Below are 25869 nucleotides of genomic sequence, written 5' to 3' on the forward strand. Positions count from 1 at the left end.
ATCATGGATTTTATACAATGTAAAAAAACAAAAAAAGTTTTTTTTAAAGCCACTCTAACTTTTTTTTTTTTTTAATCAGAATAAGGCAGAAAATATATATTACAGGTTCTATACCGTAATAAAGTCTATGTAAATTAGCACTGCATTATTCATATACTTTATTGTTATTAAAATACAACGAGATGGCTTGAAAAGGTCAAAAAGGTTTCTCCTTTTTGTTAGGCTATACAGCAATAGCTGGATGCTTTTGTCCATATGTATAAGCAATCTCTTGGAATGTCATAAGTTATTACTTCTTATTACTAACTTATCTGTTTTGGACTTTCTGCGGGAGAGCGCCCTGTGGCTTCGAGTATGAATGAAACAAATATTACATGAGAGTGTATAGCGCTCCATAATGCTTACATTGCCTCATTTTGGATAAGAATAAAACATAAATCCATTGAAATTTTTACACCTGAATCAAATCTTCAAGTAGGCTTTATCTCTGCACTAGTACAATAGACACTGTGTAGTGGTGACCATAAACAGTCGTTGTTTTGTTCTTTATTCAATTTGTTTTAGAACTGCTTCTTTTTTTCTGGTCTCAGGGGAATATATGATACCTGTGAGACCACTCGGGGCTAAATTTGCTTCATTTTTGTATTTTTTATTTATTTATTAAATAGGCAACACAATTTATTAATAATTCCCAACTGTATTGAGTTTGAAGGGTCAAGGGTTTGTGTTGTGGTTGAATTTGAGCTTTTTTGCTCCAACTTCAACAGCACAACCACTCAGATCGCATCCGACATTTTGTCTCGAAAACAAACAAAATCTTATCCCAAACCAACTGAATTCTGTTCTACAGGTCCATGTAAAATGTGATGCCTACATTTATTTCTCAGTCAAAGGATGCATGTTGTAGATTTATTAATATTGCAGGCCCTATTTGGTATCAAAGGAAGTTGTATGCGTTAAAAAAACAAAACCAGTAGTTTTACAAGTTATCAGTTGTTTAATTTTATAGGTTTTGCCAAGATTTGAGTGTGTAAAAGAAGAAAAGATTGCAAGATTGCATGGAAAATTCCCCTCTGGGTGAGGATAAAGGTATCTGCATGCATCAATTTATCCCTCCACTTTGGATTCCTAGAGTAAACTAACTTTTGGTCTGAATACATTTTTTTTTTCTTCAGTGTACAGACAACTTCTGCTGTTTAGTAAGCTTTACCTTTCTTAATCTTAATAGCATCTCTTTCCTTTTCACTGAAGAAATGCTACACTGAAATTATGGCAAGTGCAGAGTTGAATGGATATTTACTAAATTAAAATGTACTTTAACATTTACTTTTGTTAGCAGGCCTAAATAGTCAACAGATCTCACTTTCCTAGTGCAGCGCTCGGTGCTTATAGTCACAGATCAAAGTGAGGAGCTCTCATTGTTCAGCTCACACTACACACAATGTCACCATTCATGCATGGATATCTTTTAAGCCAAAAGCCTCCCATAACCCAAAGCATTGCTGGGTAAGGAGAGGAGGGTGCACTTGCGCCCCAAACCCTGACCCGGTCAGATCTCTTTGATCCTGAAGCCTGTGTTCTTCGCAAGCATCCTTTGATGGAAAGTCTTTACTGACTCAATGAATGGACAGGCTGCAGTAAAGTGAATTAATTCAATGTGATGACCTTCTCCTGAGGTCAAATTGAGAAACACAAGTTTTTAATGCACTGAAACAGCACTTGAAGCCTTTGGTGGGGATATATGCATATGTGATGATACATGATATCATAAAAATGCCAAATGTCTTATGTTACCAGTAAAAAGTGGCCTTCGTTATTTTAAATATATCTAGTCAGTGACAGAGAGCAAACATATTCAACTAAAATAAATCTGTGTTTCAACATCAGAAGCATGAATATTTTTATTCTGGTGTCATTGTCCTGTGCATTGGGTTATAAGCACAAGCCTATTCATTTCCACCCCCAATGTAATACCAAATCTAGCATTTTAATCAACAGTACTTTTTTTGTTATCCTTTGGAGTATCGCAATAATATCGTATCGTGAGTTCGGTATTGTGATATGTATCGAATTGTAACATGAGAGTATCGTTCCACCCCTAATAGTTTGCATATTTTGTTGGTCCCCGAAACATTTTTTTGGCTTGGCCTAAAAAGTAAACCCCCTAATCGGGCAACTGACCTTTTCTCAACTGTTCAATGTCTTCCTAAGATGGGACAGCAAAGACTTTTCAGCAATTAAGTGTTTTCAACATTTAGAACAGTAAGAAATGCTTCTTAAGCACCAAATCATCACATTAAAATCATTTCTTAAGGAGCATGTGACACTGAAGACTGGGGTAATGGCTGATGAAAATTCAACATTTCCATTAGAGGAATAAATAACATTATAAAATATATTAAAATAGAAAACAGCTATTTTAAATTTTAATAATATTTCACAATATAACTTTTTACTGTATTTATAATCAAACAAATGCAGTCGTCGTGAGCATTACAAAATGTGAGAATTCTAGAAACATGAAGGAAAAAAAAAACCTAACCAACCCAAAACTTTGGAAACATGTACCAATACCATGTCATGGTACTGTTGGACAAACTTTTCTGGAATAGTCAGTGTGGTGCCTTATCATTTGCTAGTCAACTCCACTTTTATGCTATCCTCCTGTTCTTCGTGCTTCTGAGATTCACCCCGGGGCTATTTTTCCTCCATCATTTCTCTGAGAGAATAAAGAATTACAAGGCAAGAGAAATAATTTGGATGTGGATCAAATAAATCCTCAACAAAATTTTTCTGTAAGGCTGGAATGAAATCATTTGCTCCCTATGCGCATCAGCCGGTCCCTCGATTCGCTCCTATTCAACTACAATCAATAATTTAAACTATAGGAAGTGCTCAGTATGCATCTTCTTTTTGTTCACTTTTAAACCAGGGTTTATGTTATTTGAAGAATAGCATTCAAAGTTCTTATGCATACAAATTTAGAAATAAATGCTGTCACACAATTAAGGCAGTTAATTGAGTGCAATGCCCTCTTATAATACACATAGCCTGTTTTTTGTTTTTGATCTACAAAAAAAAAAAAAAGAAAGATATTATTTAATACTTTTTGCTACTGCATTTTAATGAACATGCTCACTTTGCACTTTTTCCACTCTTATTTCTTAAATTCAAAAGGGTGCGCTAGAGAGCTTCTGTAACAATACCTGCTCCACAAGGAACAGACGAAGAAGAGACAAAACAAACCCAGTTAACAGAAAAATGAAGATGCTGTATTGAAAATGTACAAAAGCTATACATATGTAGTGTTCTGCAAATGGCATCACAAAATACCAACCAATTCCGATAGTTCAGACTTTCAGAATCTCTCTGTCCTTGGTGGGAATTTCTTGTAATGGTCCTAAACTAAAGGCAGAAGTCATTTTAGTATGTGCCTGTGGTTTATCACAAGCTCAAGAGGGTGATGAACCTGTTAATTGGGATGCGATCTCCGCTGAGAGCACACCGAGTACTTGCATATTCCTTTAAAAACATCTCAAATGGATGCACAGGTTGACAGGCCTCCACTGACTGAAGTGCAGAGACGAAACGCTGTCCTTCAACATCACCCAGCCAGATGAGAAGCAACTACAGAGATCTGAAACTCCTGGAGCATGCTTCGAGGGAATCTGTCAATACAGATGAAATTGACCAGCTCCGAGGAATTGTGCAGAAATGTATTTCCATCATTTTCTCATTATTCCCCTTAGGAGTGACAAGGGGGTACATCAGAGCATTGTGCACATTATGAAGAAGCTTGTGCAGTTAATATGCAGTGCACATAATTTAAAGCATGAAGGGTAACTATTAACAAAACAGCAAAATACAATAAAAATATCCATGTAGCTACATACCAGGTTACATAGCATTATATGAGTTTAAAAACATACTTATTACTTCTTTTATGTGAGGCACTTAGTGAATTTCAGTGCACTGCTGAGAAAGGGAGAATCAGACTTACACAAGCCTAATAACCATTACCCTGATGTACACTAATATGCATTAATAAACAAACTTATATAAAACATATGGCTTGTGAAACGTCATCTTGAGGTTTTTGCCAGCCTAGTTGCATACAACAATTGTGTTAGCAAATGTCTGATAATGTAATTGACAGTGTCCACCTGAATGCTGCAAGTTCAACTTTTGTAAGATACTGTATTTCAGTGCCTTTGCTCATGAAATAATGCATAAACATGTTTTCTCCCCTTTAGAGCACAAATTAGTGTTCTTAAAACAATTCATTTTTATTCTTTGTCATTGTTCAATGTCTTTACATTTAAAGAACATAAAAAGCCACCCCTGATTTTTGAATAAATTCTTTAGTTCTCATGCCATCATGTTTAAGAATTTGCTTTCCTCTGCAAGGGCCGTTAACATTGAGCTCATGTCACCAATGGCCATGTTGCCAATACCTGCCGGTATCGAAGCTAAAGTAACAGAGTTACGCGGGGTGGTGAGCCGTGAGGAATTCTGCGAAAGACTCTGCAGAAGACCCGGACTTAATGTGCCGGACATTAGGCTCGAATGGTCTCCATCATCCAAAATGGCATCGAAGTCTATTTGAGTGTGCTCAAGGGTTTGAGTGGAGTCCACTGTGCTGGTGACCTGATTAACCCCAGGAGAAGCCATTGTAGACACTGAAGCAACAGGGGCTTGGTTTGTACACGGGGACATGGGAGAACCATAATCCACGATGGGGTCCAACATATGGATCTCTCCTGAATAGTACACAGTGCCATTCCCATTGCCGTGTTGACCAAAGTCACCTGGTCTCTTTGGGCTAGCTTCTGAGGAGTTGGCGTTGGACAGGGAGCAACCATTCTGCTGAACCATACCTGACCCTGAGTGTTGCCTATTCAAAGGTTTGGGCTCGGATGGAGGTCTGGGCTGTATTTGTCCTCTGCCTGCATTTTGACCGGCAGTAAGGGGAACGTAATTTTGCTGGTTGGCGTTATTCATATTATTCATGTGTGTAAAGTTTGATCTGTAATTCTGCATCTGTTGGTTTTGCACCGCTCTCCCATTGGGTGGACCCATGCTGTTACATGTTAGGTGTTGACTGGAGTTGAAATTGAGGTCCTGCCGATATACCGACTGAGGGTTTACTTGCTCGCTGAGATTCTGACACGGATTAGTAACAGACTGCCGATACTGCTGGACAGAGTTCATCCTCTGGATGGTCCTTTGTGGATAACCCTGTTGCATGCTAGCCAGATTCTGGTTCATTGGTACTATCTGTTGATTAGTGCCAAAGCCTTGGTAAGGTCCAAAATTCTGCTTCTGCTGAACCACTGCCAAGTTCCCTCGGAGTTGTTGCTGCTTTGGAAGCCTTGCAGTTGTATCTACAGAACCAGAACTGACCTCGTTCCATTGCACAGGCATGTTGTTCTTGTTCATGTCTTGAGTATCAGCCGTTTGCTCTGGATGTGAGCAAATAGGCTCTACATGGCTTCCAGTGTTGCTTGCCATGCCAATTCGCCATTGCCCGTAGATCTGTTGTTGTTGGGAGGTCATATTACCATGGAAGTCTAGTGCATGACCGCCATTGACAGAAATCCCTAGGTCCTGATGTGAGCTACCATTCTGGGACCTGAGGTACTGTACCATGTCATCCGGAAGTACTATATCATCCTCTTGCTGATCACCTCCTTCACTGGCCATATTCTCCATTAAAACATTCTCTGAAATACTAGGTGGCCTTTGGCTGAAGGGATGACGGTGCAAGCTGCCATCAGAACAAGTGTTGCTCTGCAAGTTGAAAGCACGTCGATCTAACGCAGGCAGACGCGATAAGTTCATGTTGCTGATGCTGTTGAAACGCTGAACCCTTGGCAAGGAGAGCGGGTCGAAAGTTGTACGACGAACAGGATCACTTGCTCGTCGCAGGAGGTTAGCCTGAACTTCATGAGGCATCATGCCAGGGGCACTGTAGCCGGTGTCACTGCAGCGTCTTGAGTTGATTACACCTTGGGAATGGTGCAAATGTGTTGAACTTTCTTGCGAGTCATTGTACAGGGCCATTCTAGTTCTAAGACTCATGCGATCCATGTTGGGTAGAGGTGTCGGTGGTGCACCCCCTGTGGCTGCAGCGTATTTCGCCTTGAGACGGTAGTGTTGTGCCGGCGTGAGATTTAGTAAACTTGGTAGTCCACCTGCACCGCCGCATTGGCTAGCTTCACTGGAGCGCCGCGACATATCTGTGGAGATGGGGTCATAGGAATCTGCTGAGCTGACATTGTTGTTGCGGACTCCAAATTGCGAAGCCTCGCTAGAGCGACGACTGGAGTAGCAGGGTGAAATACCAGAGGACCGACGACTTAGCGTATATGCTGAGCTCATTGTGCTGGTGGAGCTGTCTCTGCGCTCATGCAGCTGATTTAGCATTGTCATCTCATACGAAGACAAATCTCCTGAACGTTGCGTTGGAGGTCCAGGCATCTGAGTGCCCGTATTTGAAGTCTCCAGCAATGAGTCTAAAAAAAACAGAGTAATGAGAGTAATGTTACTTTCTAACAATGCATGTGAATGCAAACAAAGAACTCAATTTCAAAGCAATAAATTATTCATTTTTTGGCTGCAGTACTCACCAATAGAGGGTATTGGAGGCAGCTTGGTATTTCGGACTTGAGGTGAAGCATTTGCCCAGGAGCAGGAGTCTCTTACAGTTTTTAGTTTTTCCTTCTTGATGTGCTCAAGATGTAGTAGTCCCCTGTTTTTACGCAGCTGAAGACCTACTCCTGCAGAAGTACCTGGAGAACCGGTAGAATCTACTACAGGCGTGTCATCTAAAGCACTCAGGTCCCCCAAACTGCCTCCACTGTGCATGGCCATCTCTACTCCACTGTCATTGTTGGTGGCACTGCCAAGTGGCGATGGCTCACTGCTACATGATGACTGACCACCAGGGCTGGACTGATACATCTACAGAGGAACAGTAATGAGCAAAGGTCAGTTCCACTGATATTTTATCACAGAATCAGTAACGTTTGGGGAATTAAGGAGAAAATGGCCATGTGAAATTGAAATATTTGGATGTTTGGTGCCTCATATTTATTATCTGGTTTAGAAAACTAATACAGTTATGTATTTGTATTAGTATTAAGATTAGTTCTTCACTAATGTTAGATACAAACTTGTCTGGGGCAAGTTCTTTTGTGTTCCTTTTTGTGAAAATGTATAGCTGATTTGCATATTAGGGAACAAATTTAAATATTTCTAATTTTTTTTTTTTTTTTTTAATTGTTCTACTGGTAATCTGCAATAAACTGAATGTATTTTTGTATAGTTATACACAAAAACGATTAAATCAGGTGCCTAGATGCATAATCTTTAATTTGAAGGTAACATCAAACCAATTCCATTACAACATTTATTTAGTTTTAGTTACAAAAATTTTCACAGTACAACTAAACCAAACATTACTGAAGTTGGGTTTTAAAAAAAGTATTGATTTTGCCATGCATTAAAAAGACATTGCTGCAGTGCTCACCTTAGTACAGTCTGTCCATTATTTTCAAAGAGAAGCAAGTTAGTTAAGAAGAAAGGACAGGGTTAGTATATTAGTTGAGGAAATGGTTAGTTCATTAGTTTGAATTCTGCATTAAGAGCGTTTCACACAGTACATGATAAACACATGCTGCATCTCTGCATGAGATGATTACTGTAAATACTGCATATCTTACATGAAAAAAGCTAATATGTAAAATAAGTCAACAAAAATAAGTAGTCATGGCATTTACTCCTGTATAAAATAGATTAGACACCATCTTAGATCTTAAATAGCAGCAACATAGAGCAGCAAAAATTGGGCATTGTTTTCTCTTCTGTGTTTTTCTTTGACCAGAAAAAAGCTAAATTAATTTATTGATTTGATAAATTGATTTTTTTTAACATATCAAAGTAATGAATCTTGTACTGCCTCTTTCCTATTGGAAAAGAATCTGGGAACTTGTGGTTACCATGCACTGTGTAAAACTACTTTTGGATAAAAACTTTGACAGAACCTCTCATCAGTGATGTAATCATTTATTAAGTATGAAACAGACTATTCTTACCACTGTGTTTTCCGTCTTGATAGACTTGACATGTTGGCAATCCTCCACTCCTCGGGTGGTGCTGTTGGCCTCCCCTAACCCGTCTGTTCTTCCCCTTACATGCTTTGTGTGTGCCTCATTTTCTCCATTCCCTTTAGGGGGGTGAGGTTTAGGTGGTGCATCACCACGCTGCTTCTTAGTGACATGTGCTTCTGGACCATGAACGGTCTTCACATGTTTCCTGAGAGAACTGGGGTCTGTATAGCGTTTTGTGCAACCTGGGATCTTGCACACATATGGTTTCTGCAAAGGAGTGACAGATAGCTTTAAGAGAGCAATCAAATCTGACTTAAATCAAATCTCTGGGTCTCTATGAGATGGGAAACAAATGCACATTATGAAACAGATGTTGAATGCTCGAACCTCATTTGAGTGTGTGCGGTTCTGGTGCTTGGCTCGGTCTGAAGCATTGGAAAACGCCTTGTTGCAACCCTCATGCTCGCATACATAAGGTTTCTCCCCTGTGTGGGACCTCAAGTGAGTTTTGAGGTTTTCCAGTCGAGAGTAAGCTTTCGAGCAACCTTCAAACTAGACAGAGAGAGTGAGAGAAAGAGAAAACAAACCATTTCATCAGTCATAACCAAAAATTAAACAGCTTTATGAGTGAATCTCATAAAACCTGTCAAGAAAATGTCTGGGTTATATTTCACTCCTAAATCAAAAGTAAAATAAGAAATTATATTTTTCTTAAAAGACAATGGAGTCTATTGGACAATAAAGCATATTTTCTATACAATTCTCATTACCGTAAAAATATTGTTAAAATTTGACCTGGATATTTTTTCAAGAGATTCACCCTTAAAGGAACTTTTTTTTTTTTTGTGATAGCTTTGATAATTTTGCTTGTTCAGACCATGTTGTCATCAGTTATTATGATCATATATTATATTATATATAAATACACTGAAGGTGTGTGGAAACTTCAGTAAAATTTAATAAAGACCCAAGGCACCTTCCTCTCCTCAGACTTTAATTACGTCTCCATTCTGGCAATCAACATGCCCAGAAGTTCACTTTTTAATAGGATCTCAAGCCACTAAAACTGGCTGGAAATCAGCGTGCCTTCATGATGTTTTAGAAAAATAAAAGTAGCCAAGATGAAAATGTGTCCTGTTTAAAATCAGATGTTCTGCTGAAATAAGAAACAAGCCTATTTATGTAAAGCAATAGCTTGCTCTACTTGTGGGTTCAGAAATAGATGTGTGTATTTTTGCAATTAAAGGTAAAGGAGGTATAGGTTTTTAAATAGGGAGGGGTGAGGTAGTAAGTGCGGTTGCACTTTATTTTATCAGTCAACTTTAGACATTCTATTAACTATAAGTAACTTTGCAATTACATGTCAACTAACTCTCATTAATTTGTCTCTCGTTAGAGTAATAATAGACTGTTAGGTTAGGATTAGAGTTAAGGTTAGTAGAATAAGTTGACATTTACTTGCAAAGTTACTTATAGTCAGTAGAATGTCTGTTGGGGGACCATCAAAATAAAGCGTTAACAGATACAGTATTAAGTAGGCAGTCTACTAATACTCTAATAACTGGTAGTTGACATGTAGTTACAAAGTTAGCATTAGTGCATTTAAGAATGAAATGAAGGCCCGATGAGCAGTGTTGCATCACTTACTGTGCACTTATGGGGCTTCTCCCCAGTGTGTCGACGCATGTGAACCACAAGCATGTACTGGGCCTTAAAAGGCTTCTGTTCTCGTGAGCACTCCTCCCATCGGCACACAAACTCCTTCTTCTCTCCATGGATGTGGTCGTTATTGATATGCTGCAGGTAAAGAAAAGTGACAACATGAATGTTAACAATGGCCTTAATTCCTTAACTCTGCAATGAATGGCCAATGATCTACATTTCTGTCATGACAACTCTCTGAGTGTTTGGCATGGTAATGGATATGATAATGTTGATATATTTTGTCTTGGCGGAATAGATCTGCTACGCTGCTGCTGTAAGTACGGGACTTGCTGCTGCCAATACGTACACGACACGCTGCTGTGAGCAAGTAAGGCATGCTGCTGCCGTACAAAATATCATGCATGAATTACCCATAGCAGATCTATACATGTGGAGCTGGGGAAGGTGGAAGGTTTCTTCATTCTTTTTTATTCAAAAGTTTTGGTAAGATTTTTGAAGTATTTAGAAGTATTTTGTGTTCACCAATGCTGCATATATTTGATAGTAAAAACAGTAATATTGTGAACTACTACAACAGTTTAAAATAATATTAATATATTTTAAAATGTAATTTATTCCTGTGATGGCAAAGTGAACTTTCAGCATCATTTCTCCAGGCTTCAGCGTCACATGATCCTTCAGAAATCATTCTAAAATGCTGATATGGTGCTCAAGAAACATTTCTTATTACTATCAATGTTAAAAACAGTTGTGCTGCTTAATATTTTGTGTGGAAACCATGATGCATTTTTCTTTGATAAGAGAACATTCAAAAGAATATAATTTATTTAAAATAGAAATATTTTATAACATTAATGTCTTTACTATCACTCATTTAAATGAGTCTTTGCTGAATAACATTTTTTTTTTTCAAATAATAATACTGACCCCTAACTTTTGAAAGGTGTGTATATACACAAATAATATAAAAAATACAATAAATAACTATATTCTGTGTAGCTTAAACAGTACTTTGTATTCTTCTAACAGCACCTACCCTAACCCTGAATGAAGTTCTGCATGAAATAAAATCAAACCATGCCATTATTTTGTTTCTTGAGGTATGTAATTTAGATTGCAAGCAGAGAGCACAGACTATAGCCTTAGGACTAAAAGGGGTGTGTAGGAAGGAAGTCCACACTCTCAGTTTTGCTCTGGTCTCTAAACATTCCTTTGTTTCCACTTCTGATTCCTCTTTCTTGTCTTCTCTGCTTGTAATTATACCTTACACTTGGTTTTCAAAACCATTTCAATGTATTTCTTAGAAATCTGAATAATGACAGACATCAATCTTGTAATCCCCAACAACAATTCACTTGCAACCACCTAAGACCATATGTTTGTTTGTGCCTTCATTTCAGTCTAGTGTCATTTTAGAAAATAAAACACACACTAGACTCAGCTTAGACTGGTTTGGGCTTGTTCTGGAAGTGGAGAATGGCAGGAACCCAATTCCACTGATCCAGAACCCCAGAGGATTCCCAAGCTCTAGGTCCAGGTCTCATGAGGAGCCAGACTGGCTCAGCGTGTTCCTGTCAGAGCAGTGAGTCTGACTCTGGGCCCAAGTGTAACTGTCACATCGTGGCTTTCAGATTGTTAATAACGCCCAGCAGAGGGGCTGAGGTGTCAGAGGTGGAAAGGGCCACTCCAGAGCTGCTGGCATGATGACGGATTTACTATATGGCCTCAGGGAAGTTAAAAGGTCAGAGGGTGCACAGAGACAGGAGCCATACATATGAGAGCATGTGTGTATAAGTGAATGCGTTCCGCACCTCTGCGGGTATCAAAATGCTCATTAACCTTACACGTGTCAGTGACAGGAAAGGATCAGTTACAACTCTGGCTAAAGCTGTCGATGAGGAACTTGTCCAACATGTGCAGTGTTTCTAATTATTTACAGTTGTTTCTGCTTTAAAAAGTCAGATAAGATGTTGGCAATTTGTGTTTGTTTTGGTTTAGTCATAATGACCATTTCAAGAAAATAGCTCTGTTCCAAAACTAGCTAGACAGCATTTTAAGGCATCATACGCACAACCATAGCACAAAGGCTCTTTTTAAAATTAAGATGCTTTATAAGATTATTAATATAATATAGACATTACTGAGTGATACATACAGTGCCCTCCACTAATATTGGCACCCTTAGTAAATATGAGCAAAGGTGGCTGTGAAAATAAATCTGCATTGTTTATGCTTTTGATCTTTCATTAAAACAATTCACAAAATTCTAACCTTTCTTTTAAGTAAAACAATTGAAAATGGGGAGAAAAGCTCATTATGAAATAAATGTTTTTCTCTAGTTCACGTTGGCTACAATTATTGGCACCCAATAACTGCAATGTCCTTTTCCCAAGATAACAGCTCTTCTTCTATAATACCTGATGAGTTTGGAGAAAACCTGACAAGAGATCAGAGACCATTCCTTCATGCAGAATCTCTCCAGATCCTTCAGATTCCCAGCTGCATGTTGGTGCTTCTCCTCTGCAGTTCACTCCACTCATTATCCTTATTGTTCAGGTCAGGGAACTGGGACGGCCATGGCAGAAGCTTCATTTTGTGCTCAGTGACACATTTTTGTGTTGATTTTGATGTTTGTTTTGGATCATTGTCCTGATGGAAGATCCAACCACGGCCCATTATAAGATTTCTAGCAAAAGCAGTCAGGTTTTGTTTTTTATCTGTTAGTAATTGAGAGAATCCATGATGCCATGTATCTGAACAAGATGCCCAGGTCCTCCAGCGGAAAAATAGGCCCACAACATTAAAGATCCAGCAGTATATTTAATCGTGGGCATGGGGTACTTTTTATCCATGTGTGCACCAAACCCATCTGGTGGATTTGCAGCCAAAAAGCTCTTTTTTTAGTTTCATCTGACCATAGAAGCCGGTCCCTTTTGAAGTTCCAGTCTTGTCTGACAACTGAATATGCTGAAGTTTGTTTTTGGAAGAGCGAGGAGGATTTTTCTTGAAAACCTCCCAAACAACTTTTGGTGATGTAGGTGCTGTTAGGTAATTTTTTTAGGCTTTCTGACCCCAAGACTCAACTAATTTCTGCAATTCTCCAGCTGTGATCCTTGGAGAGTCTTTGGCCACTCAAACTTTCCTCCTCACCGCGTATTAGGATGATTTAGACACACGTCCTCTTCCAGGCAGATTTGTAACATCTTTAGTTGATTGGAACTTCTTAATTATTGCCCTGATGGTGGAAATGGGGATTTTCAATGCGTTAGCTTTTTTATTGTAGCCATTTTCTATTTTGTGAAGCTCAACAATCTTTTGCCGCACTTCAGAACTATATTCTTTGGTTTTTCCCATTGTGATGAATGATTAAGGGAATTTGTCCTTTTTGTTTACACATTTCTAGGGGTGCCAATAATTGTGGCCAACATGTATCAGAGAAAAACATTTATTTCTTAATTGTTTTACTTCGATGAAAGGTTAGAATTTTGTGAATGAAAGATCAAAAGGATAAACAATGCAGATATATTTTCACAGCCGCTTTTGCACATATTTACTAAGGGTGCCAATATTTGTGGAGGGCACTGTGATAGTGATAGTAAAATCCTTTAAAAAAAAAAAAATCGATAAAAAAGCCCCGACTCCAACACAGATCTTCTAGACTCAGGGTTCCAAAGGTCTCGAGAAACCTGGAAATTTTAGGTTTAAAATATGCATTACTGTTCAAAAGTTTGGGGTCAGTAAGCTTTTTTTTTTTTTTTTTCTTTTTTTTTTTGTGGAAGAAATTAATACTTTTATTCTGCAAGGATGCATTAAACTGATTAAAAGTGACAGTAATCCTGAAAAATATATCATGGTTTCCACAAAAATATTAAGCAGCACAACTGCTCAACGTTGATAATATATGTAATAATAATAAAAAGGTTTTTTTGAGCAGCAATCAAATCATCGTATTAGAATGATTTCTGAAGGATCATGTGACACTGAATACTGGAGTAATGATGCTGAGAAGTCAGCTTTGCCATCATAAGAATAAATTACAATCAATTACATAAGACACTTCTCTCAAAAACATTAAAAATCTTACCAACCCCAAACTATTGATAGTGTATGTAGAGACACTAATGAAGTTCCATAACAGTTAGGATGCTGCCTACAATATGTAGGCAGGAGACAGCAAAGGCAGCTCACTAGGTTTTGAAAAAGAGCCCTTGTGTTGTGGAAATTAATAGCGCTTAGAGTTAGAAGACATTTCAAAATGAAAAGAGAACCAAATAGGAGTTTAATATAACAGTCTGACTAACATGAACTAGCTGGTCCTGGGTGTCGTACTCTTTGGAACATCCCTCCCAGTGGCAGTTGGTCTCATACACGGCCTCAGGTTCTTGCTTGCATTCATCTTTATCAAGTTCCTCCCGTAACTCCATGTGATCCTGTTGAGGAAACAACACTGGTAAAATACCAATACTGTATAAGTATGCCAATACTGGTATACTTTATTTTATTTTAAGTTTAAGTCTCTCATACATGTTAGTCAAGAGAAAACGTTATTGCTCAGTGTTTTCTTTTTAGCATGTGAGACTGAATGAGTTATTTATAGCTGATATACTGTAAGAGTAAAGAGCTGAAAACTGATATGGATAGTGTAGCTTCAATGGTTTAGTCTTGGAAGAATTTGATGAGAACTGTGTGAGTTCATATTGAGATCTTTGACTTCTGATTCCAGACTTTGTTATCATGGAAAATCCGAGCAAAGTTTAAGATATACTTGTCTGGTACTCTAGAAGAGACATGTGATTAGGCCGTTTTTCTCAGGAGAAAAATCTGACAAGCAGGGTACCTAAGGAACTATTTGGTCTCACTGTGGTCTAGGGAAAAAAAAGATATTAAAGAGATCTCATTAATGTTTTATATTTCTTATGGGAACTGATCCTGGTCTGGAGTTATTGAAAATCAGATGGGAACTATTGTTGGTGGTCAGGTTGATTTCCAACATACAGTAATATTGCAACCCTCATTTCTCTTAAGAACGTTAAGAATGCTTTTGAGCTTTAATGAAGTTTAAAGTTAAATGGTTCAAAACCTCTCTAATGTGGCGAGAGAACGGAATGCTTCACGGCCACATCTAATGTCACCTCCCACATGCTAATTTGTGTGATATCCAGTCAAAAGTCAAGGGTATGTTTACCAGCGAGCGCTATGTTGTTAAGAGCACTAAAGCAACAACTGATAATGGTTCCTTTGAAACTATTCAGAGTTTGATTTCTTTCGTTCCAAGTGTTAAAACCTCAAATATAAAGGTTTTTGAAAGAGGTCCATGCTGACTACAGCAGGTTTATTTTCATCTCACTATTGTGTGCTCATCAATTCACATCTGCCCTGATCACACTCCACACCTCTCCTCATGTATCTTACCAACACACTGTGTCACAGAACTGGAAATGAACCAAGAATTCATCAAAAGAGTGAGATACGAGAGAGTCTTAAATGATTAGTTCACTTCAGAAATAAAATTTCCAGATAATTTACTCACCCCAATGTCATCTAAGATGTTTATGTTAAACATTCCAGGATTTTTCTCCGTATAGTGGACTTCATTGGGGTACAATGGGTTGAAGGTCCAAATTGCAGTTTCAATGCAGCTTCAAAGGGCTCTACACGATCCCAGCCGAGGAATAAGGGTCTTGTCTACTGAAACAATTGGTCATTTTCTAAAAAAAATAATAAAAATTTATATATTTTTTAACCACAAATGCTTGTCTTGCACTGCTCTGCGATACACCACGCACTACGTAATCACGTTGGAAAGGTCACGTGTGATGCAGGTGAAAGTACCAATCCAGTGTTTACAAAGCGAACGTGCAAGGACTAAGTCAAACGCCCTTTACAAAAAAAGGTAAAACAACGATGTCGGATGATTTTGAAGTTGGAGGAGAAAATGAGATGGAGTTTTACGCCCTTCCACGGTACTTCTGCCTACGTTACACATGACCTTTCCAACGTGATTACGTCATGCATGCGGATCGCAGAGCAGTGTAAGACGAGCATTTGTGTTTAAAATGTATATTTATTTTTTTTTATTTTTTAGAAAATGACTGATCGTTTCACTAGATAAGCCCCTTATTCCTCAGCTGGGATTGTGTAGAGCCATTTGAAGCTGCACTGAAACTGCAATTTGGATCTTCAACCCGTTGTACTCCAGTGAAGTCCACTAAGGAGAAAAATCCTGGAAAGTTTTCCTCAAAAACCTTAATTATTTTTCGACTTAGGAAAGAAAGACATAAACATCTTGGATGACATTGGGGTGAGTAAATTATCAAGAAATTTTAATTCTGAAGTGAACTAATCTTTTAAAAAAGGAAACAAGAGATGAACAGACTGATACATATAAAGCGGTCTGGGCCATTTTTGTGAAGTGGATCAATGATTCATTGAAAAGATTAGAAAAAAGATCTATTTGTTTTATTCAAATGAATGTGCCATGAAGATTTTCAATGAACAAAAACTTAAATTTAGGGCTGTTTGTCACACAAAGCTATTGTTTGGCTCCAGAAGACCTGGAATATAGAGCAAAAATCATACGGACTATTTAAAGAAAGTCCATTTCAAAGCTTGAAAACCTTAAGATGACCTAAAGTGAAACATGAGCATGATCCCACAAACCTGAGAACCAGGTGAGATGGGGTGGGGTCCATCTGCTTCAGTCTTCACCTTTGACCTCTTGAAGATCATAGGGTTGACAGTGCTGCTGACAGCAGGATCTCCACCAGCATTCTGCAAAAGAGCAAGGAAAGAGTCATTGGAGACACCATGTCGACGGTTTGGCTGCTGGCATGAGTAGCGATTTCACGCCTACAAAGGCACCATGCTCCAGATGCCATATTTCACAAAGCAACTTGCCGCAGAGACTAAACAGTTTAGACTGCACTATGAGCATCTGTCAGATGGAAATATGAAAAGGAAGAAATTATTACGCCCAGAGAGCGACTACAGACTTTGATCCTCAGATGGATTCATAATTCAACAGACAGTCTCTCTCTGAACACGCAGGCTCTCCGCTGAAGTGGGGGTGCCTTTCCTTCCAACCACTACAGTATGGCAGAGGCCCATGTTTTCTATTAACTCAATAACCCTGACATGGTTTGCTCAAAAGTGAGGGAAATGTGTTTCTCATAACTATAGCGTGTGTATGTGTTTTGGAGATCAGCAATAAAGCTGGAATGAAAACTGATTTGGTGAGTGTCTGGATGGAATGAGAGCAGGTACGAGGAAGTTTATATTCTGGATGGACACAGAGTTTATATGGAAGTGGCAGCAGCTCTTAACAACCTTGTATAGAATCTGATAAATAAAAAAAAAGGGGGGGGAATGAAAAGATCGCTTCAGATTAGCATGAATTTTCCGTTTTTTTTTATTTATTTTTTTTATTTTGGTTAGTGCTGGTGGACCACTATAGCCATACTATTCACCTCTGCCATTATTTTACGCTTAAAGTTAATCTTTAAGAACACTAACAATTAAATCTTAGATATCAAAATGAACATCCATCTTCATGCAGTACATTATAATATTGTGATCCCTAAATTCACTTGTAGTGTTTGAGGATTTATTTTTGTTGTTAGTTAATATTTTTAATTTACTTAAAAAACAATAGTATAGAATTTCAACTTCTGCAATTATTGATTATTGGCCCTAACATGAAAGTAATTATTGGCCTATCTGTCTCGAAAACAATTATTTATTGGTGCATCCTTAAACATTATACACTACTGGTTAAAAGTTTGGGATCAGTAAGATTTTTAAAATATTTTTCAAATAAGTCTCTTATGCTTGCCAAGGTTGCATATGTTTGATCAAAAATACAGTCAAAACAGCAATATTGTGAATTATTACAAATTAAATCTATTTTAATATATTTTAAAATGTAATTAAAGGTTCAGTGTGTAAATTTTAGCGGCATCAAGAGGAGGTGCGAATTGCAACCAACGGCTCAATCACCGCTCACCCATCCCTTTCGAAGAACATAGAGAAGCTACAGTGGCCGACACAGGACAAAGATGTCATCGTCTGAGACAGCAGAGAGTAGCCAGTTAAGCAATAAGGTTTCTTTACAAAGATGAATTAAGAAATTATTTTTACTTAATTATTCAATAAAACTATGCGTTATTGTGAATATTATTGTTATTTGTTCATCATTGTGTCAGTGCTTTATTTTGATTTTATTTTATTTTATTATCGTTGACTTTAGCTAGCTTTTTTGCACGAAGAAGAAGAACAACAACATAGTGACAAAACATGCTCTGTAGAGCAGTTTGTCCATTTAGGGCTACTGTAGAAACACAGTGGCGCAAAAATGGCGACTTCCATGTAAGGGGACCCGCGGTGTATGTAGACAGAAATGGCTCATTCTAAGGTAATAAAAATATAACGGTTCATTATGTAAGGTCTTTATACACCACTGAAAACATAGTTACGTACATTATACTGCATTTCTGTCAATAGATCCTCCTAAAATGTACACACTGCACCTTTAATTTCTGTGATGGCCAAGCTAAATTTTCAGCAGACAATCACCAGTGTCACATGATCCTTCAGAAATCATTCTAATATGCTGATTTGATGCTCAAGAAACATTTCTTCTTATTATCAATGTTGAGCAGTTGTGCTGCTTAATATTTTTGTGTAAATCGTGATACTTTTTTTCAGGATTACGGTCACTTTTAAACAATTTAATGATTTCTTGCTAAACAAAAGTATTCATTTCTTTCAAAAAACACAAACAAACAAAAAAAACTTACTGACCCCAAACTTTTGAACAGTAGTGCATATTATAAACATGAAATTTCCAGCTTTCTCAAGACCTCTGGAACCCTGAGAACATGTATGGAAACCTCTGTATAAAATCACCTGGCTGGACTCTGTGTTGGTGTCGGCGCTGTTGTTGTTGGTCAGAGCAGCAGCTGCCACCAGCGTCTGCTGCCTGGTACTGAGGGAAGGAGAAGGCTGCAGAAGGGGGGGAGTGTGTCCAAATGCATTTAGACCTCTCTGTTGGGACAACAGCTGGTGGTATGCAACTGGTGTGATAGGATGTGGGAATGTGAAGGATGGACTGAGATGTGAGAAAAAGGGAATAGTCACATTTTGTGTTAGTTCAAACAATGGGCAACCTGCAAAAACATTTACAAGGAAAAATCAACACAGACAGTAGAATGGGCATTCCTGTACCTGATGGCCCCAACAGAGAGGTGGCCGTAAGAGCTGCTGGCAGCCGAGCTGGAGCGGGAGTTATTGATGTAGGCCACCAGAGAATTGGGCGAGGTGCGGATCATGGTCTGCAGGTCGATGCTGGCATCCGAGACAGGAGAGATGGACAGCGCTCGCTTCCTGCTCACCCTCGGCGTCAGTCTGGGACTGGGGAAACGGGACACTGGAGAGAAAAGACACTTTTTCACTCTCACCTTAAAGAGATCTGTTCAATTCTCTTTATCTCCAGAATCACTCCTGTGTTGGCTTGCATTCAACTCACTATGAATAATTTAACAGCCTAATCATACCAATCTCACCCAATGAGTTGTTCTGCAGAATGCCAAACAGATGCTATTTAACAACATTGATCAGAGTGTAAAATCAGGCAAATAAGCAAGCAAATAAGAAATGCTGAACAGTCTACTTTTTACTTTGAGGAGATTTGAGTAAGATTCTTTAGGAATGCCTTTTCATTGATAATTATCTGTGTGTGTCTGTGTGTTATTCATCTTCAAAAATAGTAAAGATAGATTTGTTAACAATTCCGTTCCATAAAATTTTTTGACAGAAGTCTCTTATGCTCACCAAGCCTGCATTTATTTGATTAAAAAGTAAAACAGTACTATTGTGAAGTATTATTACAACTGTTTTCTATTTTAATATTTTTTAAAATGTAATTTATTTCTGTGATGGCAAAGCTAAATTTTCAGCATCATTACTCCAGTCTTCAGTGCAACACATTCCTTCAGAAATCATTCTAATATTATGATTTGTTGTTTAAGAGACATTTATTAGTATTATCAATGTTGCAAACAGTTGTGCTGCTTAATATATTTTTGTGGAAACTGTGATACTATTTTAAGGATTCTTTGAGGAAAAAGAACAGCACTTACAGTAGCATATCTGAAATAGAAGAAATCTTTTGTAAAATTTTAAATATTCTCTACTGTAATTTACTGTCACTTTTGATCAATTTAATGCACCCTTACTGAATAAAAGTATCAAAAAACAAAAACAAACAAACCTTACTGACCCCCAACTTTTGAACAAGTTCAACACTCAATACAGACATTAATATTTACAATTTATTGAAACTAAGTTGCAAATTTTAATGTCAAAAAGTATGTCACAACCATATCCACATTCACACTTGATAATTATAAGGACAAAATTACCCTTCCACAAAATGTAAAAACTATATAATTTGACTTTCCATTTGCATTCCAATTGCTGAGTGTTGACTTAAAGTCCATGTTTCTATGTGCATGTGCCATGTGCTCTGAACTGTAGTAAACAGGTGCTGTGCATTAAAGCCCTGGTGTAAGAGGACAGAGAACAGCAGTCGGGCAAGGAGGCTTTTTTGCCCTTCAGGGGGGCATCAGCAAAGGTGCTACAACAGGAAACATGTAATGGGTCCATTAAACTACACACAAACACAAGCACCTCACAAAAAACCCTTAACTGACATTTCAAACAGACGCCTGTCAAACTCTCACAAATCCACAGCCTCCAACCAGTTAATTACTCCCCTGCCATTCTTTAAGCAATAGTTTTGATGTGCATTGCAAACAGCAACTATTATAGGTTGTTACGCTAAATATAAAAGAATGAGATTTTGACATTTGATTCCTCAGTGCTATATTTAAAAGTAAAATGTGTCATTCTGCACGATTACATCAAACGGAAATGCAAAAATGTTAAAAACAAATACCATATTACCATACTATACTTACTATTGTCCAGTAAGAAAATGTTCTGTATGTGTGGGATATCCAAAACACCTACTACATATGCCAAAATGAACATGAACTGTGTAAAATAGAGCTTAATTCATTGAATATTGTATCCCATAATGCAATGCACTCAACTTATGATGAATGAATCGGAAGTATGAGCCGATCTCTAACACTTTCCTCAAGAATCAATCTCATATAGCTGGCTTATTGATGTCTATTCATATTAAGAAAGGAGAAAGTATTCTGACAATCCAAAAACTACATATATCACCTTTGACCTCTCAAAAGGTGAACCACAGAATGACAAAAACAAAAAACTTGAAATTAGTTTTTCATTTAGTTGTATTCAAAAAAAGTCTCTTCTCCAAAAAATTAAAAATATACCTAAAACCCCTAATAGATTCTGTCTAAGAACACGTACGGTTTGCTGTGCGACTGCCACGTTGATGGGACGGCGTGTGGCAGCACTTAGCAGGTCGCGGCTCACAGAGTGAAGAGAACAGCAGGGGGTAGCAGCGTCTGGCCTGCCCTCAGCTGCAGAGTCCCACACACTCTGCAATGGTCTGTTTTTATAGGCAGTGTCTCTAATTTAGGGGTGCACAGGTTCCTGGGAGAACGCTAAACCAGATGTGCAGTGCTGTGAGGTGGTGGTGGTGGCAGTGGCAGAGGCTGGCTCAGGCAGTCCTGTCAACCCTGTGGGATGGGGAACGGTGGGTAGGAGGAGGTGCTTCTAATTGAGGATCTGGCCTGATATATGGCTTTATAATTACAGGCGCTCCCTGCACGTTTACAAAAGAGGCAATTATATTAGGCATCTGCTCTGATGTTTTTATAGGGATGCCAGAAAAATGTATTTGGAAGGTGTTATTCCTATGTTCCTTCTTTGCTTTAATTTCCTTTTGGGATCAATGAAAATCTGGCAAATAATAAAAAGCAACTAACTGTATAATCATAAATACTTATATAAAAAAAAAATGAAACAAGTAAATAAATAAAAAATATTATGCAATACAGTAACATTCAAAAGTTTGGGATATTTTTGAAAAAAGTCCAAGTCTGCATTTATTATTTAATAAAAAACTGTAAAAACAATAATATTGTTTAGAATTTAAAATAACTCTTTCTATTTTAATATATTTTAAAATGTAATGTATTCCTGTGATGGCAAAGCTCAGTTTTCAGCAGTCATTTCTCCAGTCTTCAGTGTCACATGATCCTTCAGAAATCTTTCTAATATGCAGATTTGGCGCGCACAGTAATGCTTTTAGCCTAACCTATTTTAACCAGCATTAACCACCAATAATCGCAATAAGCTCTGTGTTTTATTGCTTTCGATGATAAACAAAGTGCCATCTTTCAAATTCTGTCCATTTTATCTCGAAATTCAAACAAAAAAATGCCGTTTTGACGCTTTGTGTGGCGTGACAGATCGCTGTATAGGCGCCTCAGTTCAAACGGCAGCGCGGAGCGGGAGTGAACGCGATCATCTCTATTAATTATATTTTACTTAACCTGTTAGTTAATGTAAGGCCTAAATAAATCCGTCATGAAAAGAAGTTATGACAGCCACTGTGTTAATGATTATATTTCAACAACGAATTGGAGAAACAGAAGTTAATGCAAAAACTGCCTTGTGTGTAATTTACATGCTTACAATACATACATTTTTTTACTATTATTTGAGTGTTGATGATTATATCTAAAAATAAATAGCAACTGAATTTAATAATTTGGGCTCTGTTGTTAATTGTAACCTTTATTATAGTAATGTGCAAGTAAGCGCTCCCTAATAGTTTACAGCATTAGCAGAGATAGATTTTTTTATCCTTAAGAAAATTTTAATTATAATTGAATACATTTAAAGACAGACACAGTTTGTTCAGTAAAACATCGTTTAATAAAAAAAAAAAAAAAAGAGAGAAAAAAATGTTTTGTTTTCTCACCCTGCTGTACCGAACCCGTACCAAACCGTGACTTCAAAATCGAGGTACGTACCAAACCGTCATTTTTGTGTACCATTACACCCCTAGTATTTATATATATATATATATATATATATATATACACATACATACACTTCAAGCACCAGGCAATCACAATAGGAGAGAAATGGAAGCGTCTTATCTTAGTGTCTGTCATGCAGGCATATGTATGTGCGATCATGTTGGACTGAGCTGCAGTGGTGACAAGACTCCCTTCCTATACAACCAAAAACCTGTTCCGAAACACCAGAGTCCTGCCTGTAGCCGGACAGCAGACGTTTGCTTTGGCAGTAGCTATTATCACGGGACCTTAAACTGTTCCCCCCTGGCTATTGCCATACAAATGAGCTCAGCACTTGTTTCCCCCCTCTTTCCATTCATAATCTTTAAGCATTCCTGTGTAAGCAACTCAATTAGAGGCTGCAAACCCCTTCACTTCAACAAAGAGTGAAGAAGCAGAGCTGAATTGAGCCATCGGTAAAACAGAGGTCTGTTCAACCTATTATCCTGCTGTTTTGGGCATCAGGCAGAGTCTGGCTGTGAGCCGGAGGTTGTGGTGATTTATTTATTCACATGTTCATCCATCCAGAGGGCGTAAGGCCAGCATTTCCCATCGCACCCATTGAGAAGCATTGAGTGAGAGTTCTCATAACATTGCATGCGCAATAGATTCACTGAAAGTACACAAAAAGGGCTTAAGGAACGTGCCTCATTGAGTAAAAACCCATCTGGGTGTGATGGGGAAATGCGGCTGTGTTGTTTTTAGTGGCGACTATGCTTTCAATCGGCGTGTCGCCCTGTCAGACGCAGACCATAATTAACATGTAAAGTGCACGCCATTGGCATGCACATGCACTTGGCTCAGCAATGGAGCGTTTCAGCAAGACGTGCACTTATAGTCGACGCCGACTCCTTTCATTGTTTGCCTCTATTTGTTATTTTGGGGCCTGTTGGGGCAAATGCATTTGGCGTTCACATCGTTGGCAGGAGGAAAGTGATCTGCAGGAGTGAGTTACAAGTATTCAAAGCTTTTTGGGTTTAAATTCAAGATGAGGTGATGATCCATCATTCTTGCGTCTTAAGAGTTTACTCTTACCTTTATAAGTCATGGATGACTGATGTGGGGTTACATACTAAGCATATTTAATGACGAGAGATTTGTTTTAAATACTCCTATCGGCACCAAAGTCTGTGCATGTGAGCTACTGCATGAGTGAAAAATGGCAGTATTCTTTTAGCCTATACAGTATATATTTATTTCAATTTGTTTGTTAAAATCATAAATACTATAAAAATTAATAAAAAATAAAATACAAAAAAAAAAAAAAAAATATTTTTTAAAAAATAAAACAAATAATTATATCTAATATTTATATATAAAAACTATTTATATAAAATAAAAAAAAATAAATAAACATAAATCATATATAAAAATATACAATTTTCAAAATATAATAAAAAATAAAATATTTATCAAATAAAAAAAACTACAAACACAAAAATCATATATATGGTATAACAAAAGTTGAGATTTGATAACAAAAAAAAAATAAATAAAATAAAATAAAATAAAATAAAATCCACTCATGCAGTTACAATTCATGTATCGTAGTGGGGTCTTATACGTGGATTTTATCCAAAGCGGAGTTTGTAGAAAATACAGCTTTACAGTGAAGTTTACAGCTATATGAAATGTCATAGTGCTTATTTTGCTGTACAGTGAAGTCTATAACAACATATTCAACGCTGCATGACTCCAGTTAGTGTCTTGGTTTGACCCAGTAGTGCGTGTAAAACTGCCGAATGTCTAAATAAATTTACAGTGCTGCACATGTTGGCTCTAATGACAAGTTGGACAGATTTTCCATGTGCACATTTTTCATTTTTTACAACAACGATCACCATTTACAGGAAAACCCGAACGTTCTCTCTCCAAGTCAGCTAATGGGCAAATGGGAATCATGAAGGGAAAAACAAGAGGGCCACTTTGTGCATGCTGAACACTCACTCTTGTGGTGGGTCTGCTGAATTTATTAGAACATAAATTGATTTTTAAATACGCATACGAATTTTATCGCCACACCATTCCAAGACAAACGCTAGGCTCTGCAATGCATATTTATCAGGACTTTGCTCTACTGAAGGGCTTGCTTTATGCCACCACGCCATGAGCTTACATCGGCCATCAATGAACGCCCTGTGTCTGTGGGTTGGTGTGGAGAGCCGTGAACACCTGAGTGCCCAGAGTGAGACCACATCAAGCCAGGCGGACGAGAAGGCCAAAGACACAAGCCGGGAAGGGGAAAGCCCTATGCTGTGTTGAGATAACAAGCCTCACTAAACAAACTGTGGGCAGTCAGCTCCGCGGCGGCCAGAGTTAGCGGTCAGAGATGCAGGAACTCTCATGACTGACTCATTACAGTCATTAAAACGCAGAGGTCTGTGTTTGATTAGTGATTGGGAGTAATTGGGACATGTGATGTGAGAGGGTGTGTGGGGCTGGACTTATGGTTTTATACACAGGTGAAGATTGAAAGACTTCAATTTATTTGATGTGGAAAGATTTTTTACACAATTTTTCGCTGACTGTAGTAAATTATAGGGGTGTTGAAATGAATAGTTTCTATGATGTATCGTGATGTGGACGTGGACGATTCTGCATCGATGCACTAACAGAACATAATTGATTACCTATAGCCCACTGACGTCGCATATGTGCTTCTCGCGCTAGCGTAAAATGGCGGAGGGAGGCGCAACACAAAAGCGAGTACTACATACTGCACCCACTATTTTAACATTTGCAGCGTGTGAGAGTGTGTGTGTGTGCATGTGCGAGTGTGTGCGTGTGCGCGAGCGAGTGTGTGAGCGTTACTGTAACTTAAGTACACTACTTAAAGTACACTACACTACAGTTTCATGCGCTTTTAGTATTTACTAGTGTTTATTATTTCTAAATGCTCCTGTTGTCTGCTGTGTTCAGACTTAAGTTTTGTTTGATGTTTGCTACATTCAGGAAGTTTACTTTTCTGGAGCAGATAGAATAAAAATAGAGTTCATATATCTGAATGCTTATTTCATTGACGAAAATAAAAGCCATGTGCAGTAATATTGCAATTTAAGGATGCAACGCAT

General features: G+C 37.9%; 1 protein-coding gene across 3 annotated transcripts in view; it reads right to left on the reverse strand.

The window, feature by feature from the left end:
* Positions 1-3250: 3250 nt before the first annotated feature.
* Positions 3251-25869, reverse strand: part of gli2a (GLI family zinc finger 2a) — an 81719-nt gene continuing 59100 nt past the window's right edge. For all 3 annotated transcript variants that reach the window (XM_051906221.1, XM_051906220.1, XM_051906222.1), the window contains exons 6-14: positions 18999-19200; positions 18681-18882; positions 16437-16547; positions 14078-14206; positions 9759-9908; positions 8499-8663; positions 8097-8378; positions 6630-6963; positions 3251-6515 (exon numbers count right to left, since the gene is read on the reverse strand). In XM_051906221.1, coding sequence (XP_051762181.1) covers positions 4369-6515; positions 6630-6963; positions 8097-8378; positions 8499-8663; positions 9759-9908; positions 14078-14206; positions 16437-16547; positions 18681-18882; positions 18999-19200 — 3722 coding nt within the window. In that variant the 3' untranslated portion in view covers positions 3251-4368. The remainder of the gene's footprint in view (positions 6516-6629; positions 6964-8096; positions 8379-8498; positions 8664-9758; positions 9909-14077; positions 14207-16436; positions 16548-18680; positions 18883-18998; positions 19201-25869) is intronic.

This window comes from Ctenopharyngodon idella, chromosome 9 (genome assembly GCF_019924925.1).
Source record: "Ctenopharyngodon idella isolate HZGC_01 chromosome 9, HZGC01, whole genome shotgun sequence".
Taxonomy (NCBI): Eukaryota; Metazoa; Chordata; class Actinopteri; order Cypriniformes; family Xenocyprididae; genus Ctenopharyngodon; species Ctenopharyngodon idella.